The sequence below is a fragment of the Littorina saxatilis genome, linkage group LG9, assembly GCF_037325665.1.
Source record: "Littorina saxatilis isolate snail1 linkage group LG9, US_GU_Lsax_2.0, whole genome shotgun sequence".
Lineage (NCBI taxonomy): Eukaryota > Metazoa > Mollusca > Gastropoda > Littorinimorpha > Littorinidae > Littorina > Littorina saxatilis.
The window spans coordinates 16,887,568-16,897,554 of NC_090253.1; the positions used below are offsets into that span (position 1 = coordinate 16,887,568).

General features: G+C 45.1%; 1 protein-coding gene across 1 annotated transcript in view; it reads right to left on the minus strand.

Annotated features, from left to right (window-relative positions):
* LOC138975434 (streptococcal hemagglutinin-like) overlaps window positions 1–7,968 on the minus strand; it is a 28,993-nt gene extending 21,025 nt beyond the window's left edge. Inside the window, exons 1-3 of the mRNA XM_070348113.1 lie at window positions 7,866–7,968; window positions 5,658–5,754; window positions 1–588 (exon numbers count right to left, since the gene is read on the minus strand). The exon at window positions 1–588 is cut by the window's left edge and continues 349 nt beyond it. Of these exons, the coding sequence (XP_070204214.1) occupies window positions 1–588; window positions 5,658–5,754; window positions 7,866–7,928 (748 nt within the window). The 5' untranslated portion in view covers window positions 7,929–7,968. The remainder of the gene's footprint in view (window positions 589–5,657; window positions 5,755–7,865) is intronic.
* Between the last annotated feature and the right edge of the window lie 2,019 nt (window positions 7,969–9,987).

A 9,987-nucleotide genomic window follows, 5' to 3' on the forward strand; every position in this document is an offset into this window, starting at 1 on the left:
AAGAAGGTCTAGAGAGCCCTGACTTCCCCACAGAAGACTCCCTGGACTCACGCAGCTCCCGGGCGTCGCGGAAGGACTGAGACTCCCTGAGACTCCCCGACGACTCCCGCAGACTTCCAGCGGACTCCCTGAGCGAGTGGGCCGACACTGTAGACGGGAGACGCCGCATACCGTTGGCCCCTGACGTCGTGGAAGTCGTCACAGGACTCGCGCTTCGCTGTGGACTTGGACCTTTGGCCGGGGTAGGGCTGGCACTGCGGGCAGGGCTGGCTCCTTTGGCGAAGCTCCCCGCCGCTGGTCCGGGACTCGAACCCTTGACAAACCCCCCAGGATGGGCAGCCTTCACGAAACCACCACCACCACCACCAGCGGGCCCAGGGCTGGAACCTTTGACGAAGGAGGAAGAGGACGAGGAGTGTGACGGTTCAGCTACGGTGGACATGCGGCGAGGAGAGGTTTGAGGCTGGTGGTTGTTGTTGTTGGTGTTGTTGGCGTTGGCGTTGGGTGTGGGCGCGCCGCGTGTGGCGACGAGGTTGGAGGTGGAGGCACGACGGATGATCTGATGGCGTGGACCTCCGCTCCGGTGACCTGAAAACAATGAAAGTGTCACGGTGCTTCATGTTATGTGCATTGGACAAGACAGGGTGGACGAGAATCAGTCTCAAAGCAAAAAACAGTCTGATGGACGGACTGATTAACAGACAAGACGAGCAGGCAGGCAAACAGACAGACAATAATACACAGATCAAATAATAACGGAGAGAAGCTTTTTGAGCACAAGACATTTACAAAGAATGAAAGTGACGTGTACAACTTCCACAACGACTACCCCCACCCCCACCCCCACCCGCTCGAAGGAACAGAAACGCACGAACACACAGACACCCACACACACACAGAAACAGGCTGGCAGTCAGGCATATAGTAATTCTTTGCGACAAATTCACAACTCACCACAGATGTCTAACCCCGTTACTAACAAGTCCAACAGAGGCATGGTATTGGAAGATAATTCAATTGAACATTACAGTCTGAAACTATGTGCTGACACTCATACACCAGATCATGGACTGAATTGCATGCATTCTGGTTCCTGCGGGGAAGTCCACGTCCATCCCTTTTTCGACCTCATCAGGTTGTCACAGTATCTGACCACGAAGCCGAATAGCTATTTTGTGTGTGATCAAATACTCGTCTAACACTTTGCATGTGCAAAACTAGCAACGGAAAAGCAAAATGGTTTGAAAGTTTACACTAAGCACAGCCATGTATCAACAATATTTGAGTCATAATAATTATTTTCATTGGCTGCAATTTGTTTTATAGTTGATGAGCATCTGTCCAGCAACAACTGTTATATATCAAAATTATCTACTTTACTCTGATACTTTTTTTTTGTACAATGAATGAGAATCTATCTCACTAACACTGGAAAATCACAGTATTCCCTTACACTGTAAATGTTACTTTTACACTAGTCAGACTCTACGGGTAGAGTGGTTGCTTCTTATTTCATCGACTTTTTCAGATACTAAGTTCAAAGGCTTGAGTACCGAAAACGGGACATTTCTGTGCCACCGCTAGCTAAGGCTAGATAAGGCACAGCACCATAACTGTCCACTTGCCCATCGCTGATGGCTTACCACCCAAACCGGATCGGATTACCAAAGTTGCCCCCCCCCCCCCCCCCCGGACAGAGAGGGCTCTTTGTGTATTGATCTGTCCACCGTGCAGTCATTATTGAAGCAATCAGTCTAAGCCAGATCGATCAAGGGTACCGGTTCAGGGTGAGACATGACTACAGAGTATCAGGCCATCGTTGTCGTGTACACGTTTTTGCTGGGACGAGAAACACACTGAAATGGTTCCTGTTGAATTTCTAGCTGGAGATTACAATTTCTGACCGTGCCTTTGTTGCTTTGCTTTTTAAGGCTACGTTCATGTCTGGTCTCTGTCTCTCTCTCTCTCTCTCTCTCTCTCTCTCTCTCTCTCTCTCTCTCTCTCTCTCTCTCTCTCTCTCTCAATCCTTGTTAAATAAAGTTCAATTCAATTCAATTCAATTCTCTCTCTTTCTCTCTCTCTCTTTCTCTCTCTCTCTCTCTCTCTCTCTCTCTCTCTCTCTCTCTCTCTCTCTCTCTCTCTCTCTCTCTCTCTCTCTCTCTTGTTATTTTAACATTTATAAACGTATTAAATTATCATTAGATTAGTCCCTCGTGGGCGAGGGCTGGATGTAAAACAGCACCTGTTTGCTTATATCATTACCCTCGTTAATGTGACAGGGAGACTACCGTCGCCCTTCACAGCAGACTCTGCAGAGTTGTTCGCCTTAGAAGTTGCGAGCTATTTATAGCTCGCAAGGCAACACCTGTAGATTGTAGATAGAGAATACTACATGGCCTGCTGTGTCGTACCAGATTTACACGAGTTTGGTTTTTTTTTAATTTAATTTTTGTTCACTATTTGGAAAAGCAACGAGTGTAAATCTGGTACGACACAGCAAGCCATGTAGTATTCTGTTTATCCTACATACCGTAGGGGAAAGGCTCCTAATTTGGACCGGCTCCTAATATGGACCACCTCCTGTTCTGACAAACTAACGGCGCTAGAGCGCTCAAAACAATTTCATTCGCTTTATTCACCCTCTCTGGATAAGTTGCACATGTCAAAACATACCAGTTGCAGAAACACAAACCTCAAAACCGTTAGGCTTTTTCGCTTTTTACATTTAGTCAAGTTTTGACTAAATGTTTTAACGTAGAGGGGGGAATCGAGACGAGGGTTGTGGTGTATGTGTGTGTGGTTGTTTTTTTCACTTTTGGCAACGTTCACTCTCAATTTGCCGCCTAAAACGGACTCGTTTCTGTCCACAGCCAAAACTTTCATTACACAAAAATGGCAATATATGACAGCTAAGACAGTATTTGTTACATTTTAACAGTGTGTACCCCGAGTTTCTACTGCAAACAAAAAATAATAGCAAAACCTCAAAGTATGTGTGAGTCCCCTAATATGGACCACCTTCAACAAATTGAAGAAAATAAAAACTAAAGGCAATTTTAATTAATTAATTTAGAAGCTTGCTGAAAATAACCTATAACTAGCCCTCGAGATTTCAAAAAAATATAACGAATAGTCTTTTTTTTGTGGAAGTTGATAATTTCACTTATTTTCACTCTGTTTTTGATAAGCTTCTTCAGTATCCTGGTGTGCTTCAAATAATGCTCTCATCAACCCGAAACAGCTCAATCTAAAGCATATTTGAATAAGTCTGACTTGCACACTAAGATGTATCATGTTATTTTTAAGTATAGGGGGCTTTTTACAGTGATTCGTGAAGGCCGCTTCACTGGTCCATATTGGGCGCCCAGGCTCCTAATATGGACCATTTGTGATTTTTTCTGTATTTAATTTTTGCTGAAGGTCTATCAAAGCTATTTCACTCTAATTAGGCCTAACTGTTCAACTAAGAGAGAAGGACTACCAACCACAAAATGAAACTTCTTCACAAGAAAACAAGGTAGTTATCAGCAATAAACAAAAAGTGGTCCATATTAGGGGCCTTTCCCCTACTTACGTGTATTTTACTGGAAATGTCCTGCAGTCGAGGCAGCTAAATTGAAGACGCTTGTTTTGGAAACTCTTCTGGATCTCTTCTAAAGCCTCGTGCAATATATCAATCAATCAATCAATATGAGGCTTATATCGCGCGTATTCCGTGGGTAAAGTTCTAAGCGCAGGGATTTAAAAAAAAATTGTATGCAATTTATATCGCGCACATATTCAAGGCGCAGAGATTTATTTATGCCGTGTGAGATGGAATTTTTTTACACAATACATCACGCATTCACATCGGCCAGCAGATCGCAGCCATTTCGGCGCATATCCTACTTTTCACGGCCTATTATTCCAAGTCACACGTCAAAGTAAAGAAACGTCACTCTGAAAGTGTGGTGTGACGTGTTAGTTCTAAAAAATCATCGAGGGTAATTAGCGAGCGCAATTTTTTTTCTATAATGACGTTTGTCTTGGTGACTTTGGCATCATAAGCAGTGGAAACACAGGTCCCTGCCAGACTTGCTTGACATGACCTCATTTACATGATATACACACGTGTGATTTGAACGATTATTATCTCACGAGTGTCTCTCTCATGTATGTAGGATAAAGGTCTGTTTGTGATGGGGTCTGGCGGCTTTTGTCTCTCTGTATGTTCATGGATTCCTTTGCGAATGCATAACAGTTTTTATAGGGCTTAGAAATAAGCTCTAAAATTCTCAATCCTGTTTGATTGGACTTCGCCTCCAAAGGTGATTGTGGTGTTTCGGCACTCGGTTACATTTGGCGTCGTCGACAGGGATGGGACTCGACATGATATGTTCAGGAATGGCGTTATGGCCACTGAATCATTTTTCGTGCTGTTCTCATTCCACGAACCTGGGAGGGACCTAAGCTTGGCGGGTCCATGGTTCGGAACTTTGGGGACAAAGTTCATTCAAACGGGGGCGAGTGTGACAGGGAGACTACCGTCGCCCTTCACAGCAGACTCTGCAGAGTTGTTCGCCTTAGAAGTTGCGAGCTATTTATAGCTCGCAAGGCAACACCTGTGGATTGTAGAGTTCTGTTTGTGATGGGGTCTGGTGGCTTTTGTCTCTCTGTATGTTCATGGATTCCTTTGCAAATACATAACAGTCTTTTATAGGGCTTAGAAATAAGCTCTAAAATTCTCAATCCTGTTTGATTAGACTTCGCCTCCAAAGGTGATGGTGGTGTTTCGGCACTCGGTTACATTAATAAAGAATTTGTCTTGTCTTGTCTTGTCTTGTCTTGTCTCCCTCTCCCCGCCCTCTCACTCCCTGCCACTGTGTTTTCATCAAGCAACAAATCGTGGTTTCTAATATATCACAGCACACACAATTATGCTCTAAGGGCTGGATTAGGTGGGAGGCCGCTGGCCACTTATATTGTGTGAGTGGTTAAATAATCAGCTTTGACACTGCATGTGACTAAGGCAAATCAATACCTGATTGCATCGCATTATCGATTTTTCAAGTCTCCTAAAGGGAGAACAATGCGGTATGGAAAGTCTCCGGTGCGCTTCTCTCCCTTTCACCTTCGTACGACCAGCCCAGATGATTAAAGAAGATACGTTTTGAAATGTTTGAAAGAGAGACGGGGAAAAAAACATGGGTCCGAAGAAGAGAAAGGACGGACTATTTGACCAAACACAGGCTACTGGTTGAATGGTAGGTTGTATCTTTGGTCTAACTACGGACGCAAGAGTCCCCATTCACTCACTCTTTCACTCACTCCCTCTCTCGCTCACTCACCCATTCACTCTCTCACTTACACACACACACTCACTGACTCATTCCGTCCCTCACACACACACACACACACACACACACACACACACACACACACACACACACATACTCACTTACTCACTCACTCACTCACTCACTCACTCCCTCACTCACTCACTCACTCACTCACTCATGCACTCCCCCACTCACTCATTCACTCAATCATTCAATCAAGAAACAGGAAAGCTCAACATAAATATCAAAACCAGATAAGCTCAAAGATAAGTACAAATCATTACACAACAGAACGCTAAGACACAGGAAACAAACAAGCAAACAAACACACAGACATACCTTTATATTGACACCTGCAGGGGTCGTGTTTATCCAGGTAGTTTTCCAGCGTGTCCCAGCCTCCTCCCACCCTCACCATCACGTGGTTTCTCAACACCTGAAACATCACACAGTATAATCCATGACGCGTTTCTCAAAGAGTGCCAAGCTGACAAGCACACACGCAGACAGACAAAAAGACAGACAGACAGACAGACAGACAGACAGAGCCAAAGACAAAACCGGGAGACAGAAAAAGAGACAGACAGACAGACTGAAATAGGCAGACAGTCAATGACCGAGAGAGAGAGAGAGAGAGAGAGAGAGAGAGAGAGAGAGAGAGAGAGAGAGAAAGAGAGAGAGACAGACAGACAGACAGACAGACAGACAGACAGACAGAAACAGACAGACAGAAACAGACAGACAGACAGACAGAAACAGACAGACAGACAGACAGACAAGGACAGAAACAGACAGACAGTCAGTGACGGCGAGAGAGAGAGAGACAGAGAGAGAGATAGGAGAGACAGAGACCTTCACCCCTTACCTCCGACACACACATACACTCTTCGAAAAAAGTTAAGGATCGGTTGAAGAAACGGATCTAATTATAAAAAATTGCCAAAAAATTAAACATCGACATAATAATTAAAAGATTAATGTGTTTGAATTAACAAATGAACAATGAGTCTTGACCTAGAATTTTCTTTGGCAGGCAGTGGGACTTCTCAAAAGCTTCTGCATTTTGGAAGAAAAAGGGTGTTTTTTTATAGCCCCATGAAATTTGCGGAACGCATGCCAGGGCAAAAGGTTGTGATGCACGTGCTACAACAGGGTCCTGGCTATGAACATCGCTCACCAGCTTGTGTTTAAAGGTTGACACGCTGACACAATTATGCACAGTAGCAACATACCCCCACGAAGAAAACTGAGCGATTTGGATAGAGGAAGGGCAATAGGATGGCTACAAGACGGTGTTGCTGCCAGGCAAGTGGCCCAGAGGCTTGCAGTGGCTCCCTCTGTCATCATCAGACTAAAACAGAGATTCCAAAAAACTGGAAGAGTGCAGGAGCGACAACATTCTGGTCGGCCCAGAGTCACCACACAAAGAGAGGATCGCTTCATTCAGAGGCAGGCCATGAAACAAAGATTGGCTACGGCAAACAACATTAGGCAACGCCTACAAGCTACCACCAACACTGTTGTTAGTGGTCAGACGATCCGAAACCGCTTACCTAACTTTGGCTTGCGTGCAAGGCGTCCAGTCCGATCGGAGAACAACCCTGACTGCTAATCACCGAGCAGCTCGCCGAGCCTGGTGCACTCAACATGTGAGGTGGCAACGTCAGCAGTGGGCTCAGGCGTTGTTTACAGATGAGTCCCGCTTTTGGAACCTGCTGATGGTCGCATCCGAGTGTGGAGGCGTCGCGGAGAGCGCTTCGCAGGAGGCGCTGTTCTGGAACGACAGCGTTTTGGCGGAGGCTCTGTGATGGTCTGGGGAGGGATCAGCACACATCTAAGGACACCTCTGTACCATACAAGTACTGGGCAACTTGACCGGTGTCCGCTACCAGAATGAGATCTTGCAACCGCCCTGGTCGCCGTTCCAGCCCTCCAAGCGATCGGCCCTCGTGCGATTCTTCAGGATGACAACGCACCTCCCCATCGCTCTGCAGCTGTAAACACCTTCATCCAGCAGGCCAGGGTCAACAGGATGCTGTGGCCAGCCAACCGCCCGGACCAGAACCCCATAGAGCACATGTGGGACGAGCTTTGTCGTCGGGTACATCAACATCACCCTCCTCCTGCCAATTTGGGTCAACTGCTGCAATGGCTCCAGCAGGAGTGGAATGGAGTTCCCAGAGCATTCATATGCAACCTGATCCACTCCATGCGCCAACGATGTGTTGAATGCCTGGCACACAAGGGAGGGCACACGCGTTATTGACACTGATTCACATTGTTGTGAATTCCATTTTCGAGGGTTGTCACGTTTGACACACTCTAGCTAAATTGTCGCTGCCGCGTTCGATCTTTGCTTTGTTTGTCATTACTCCTTGGTTGTTCAATTATATAAAAAAAAATTAAATGAAAGAATTCGGTCTTGTCTGTTTTGTGTGGCGTGCTTGTAAAAAAGTGATCCTTAACTTTTTTGGAAGAGTGTACACAAATACACGCACACACACACCCAACCAGCAAACCAGGCAATAAATCGATATCATCACTCACCCTGACAAAAATGAGAGTTCGTGAATCTCCAATTTGGTATTTTCCTTCCCCGACCTTGTTCATAGGAAACTGCACTGGACACGTACACTGCCCCACCAGCTCCCGCACCTGAAATCAATCAATGAATCAATAAATCAATAAATCAATAAATCAATGAATCAATAAATCAATGAATCAATGAATCAATGAATCAATGAATCAATAAATCAATGAATCAATCAATCAATCAATCAATGAATCAATCAATCAATGAATCAATCAATGAATCAATAAATCAATGAATCAAGCAATGAATCAATCAATGAATCAATAAATCAATGAATCAATAAATCAATCAATGAATGAATGAATCAATCACTTAATCAACCAACCAATCAATCAATCAGCCATACTGACAGTGATTGACAGTCAGTCAATCAAACAATAAATCAATCAATTACTCAGTCAATTAATCGACACCTCTTCTCAAAATCACACAATCAATCTATCCATCCATTAATCCGCAGCAGTAATCAAACAGTCTGCGCCTGAAATCAATCGAGCGAACGAGACAATCAAGAATCAATCAATAAGACAGATTCAACCCAATTCCCCGCCATGACAGACAGAACGACACGCATACGACCGAAGCCAGAAGAGAGAAGAAGGTGTGTGCGCGGGACAGGAGATGATGAATGAGTGTGCATGTGTGTCGAAGGGGGGGGGGGGGGGGGCGGTTTCGGCGAGCAAGAGAGATAGAGTAAACTTAAATGTACGTTCAAACGATCTATAAATTTAAAAAAAAAGTCTATGTACCATATAATTCAAGAGAAATTCTTCCCCCATGTTCAAAAGCTCCTCTTCGTCAGAATCCAAATACTGCACATCCACATCCTCAACCTCCTCCTCCTCCTCCTCCATCTCATAACACTCAGTCCCTTCTAATCCACACTCTCGCAGTTCAGTCCCACTTTCCCCTACCAAAAAACCAGCTCTACTTTCCATCACAAAATCACAGCGTTTAGCCCCGCTCTCCTCTACATCACCATCACAATCCTCGTCATTTTCCTTCCTCTCTTCGGGAGGGCCTATGACACGAATTCTTGGAACCGGCGATAATCGTTCATTGGCTACTATAACACCAGGCTGGTCACTTTGAGCAAAACTGTGAGGTTCAGGCAGCTGTCTTCGTGGTGTCATCCTGCCTTGCAGCAAATTCGGTTCTGAATTGCTGACTGAGCTCGGCTGACTGTGCAACACCAGGTCTGGCTGGTCGTAGGATGTGGTTCGGGATTCAACGAAACCCGTCGGAATTTCGCTCTCGAAGTTTCTCTTCTCGACACAAAAGTTGTCCTTTCCGGAAACCGGCGTGGTCCAATCATAGTCAACCATGTCGTCACTTTCGTCGACGAAACCGTCGCTTCTGTCATAACCCACGTTGCTGTATTCTTCTGATGACATTTCAGAGTCTAGTAGCAGTAGCTGCGCGTGCAAGCGCTTGGACTCAGCACATCTTGGCGTTAAGATTTTGGGTTCGTGAAACGGCGTCACCGGCCTTAGGGATTTGTGGCTGGTTTGTGACGTCACTGATGACGTCAGGTTACTAACGGAGATTGATGACGTCATCCTAAGGGTGTGTACGTCACCGGAGGAATCTAACACCATCACTAGGTCGTCGAAGGACACGTGACATTTCTTCCTCTGCATCATCATCGTCGCCATTAATGTCGTTGTTTTCGTCTTTGTCTCAACACTTTGTACACTCCTCGTACGCCGTTTTACAGTAGCTTAATTTCCTCACAATAGCCAGTCTTTAGAGTCTCCACTGTCGACGTTGTATTTTGCGACAACAAACTGCACATTGTCGAAGCTATAGGAGGCTGTCTTCTTCCAGAAACAACACTCACATATTCACTTGTTCAACAATCATGATTATGTTCTGTGTGTTTTCGCCTCATGAAAACAAGCTGAAAGGTCGATCCTTCTCAGCTAATGTGAGAATTCGAATTCTCACAAGTAGCAGTTAAGCGTTCTACTTTTGGCTGAAGTGTTTTCACTGTGTCAAATGGAATAGCCGTAAAAACAACAACCGTAAACACATTTAAATGCAAACCTCCTTGGCTTTCTGCCAGTCTACTTTGTT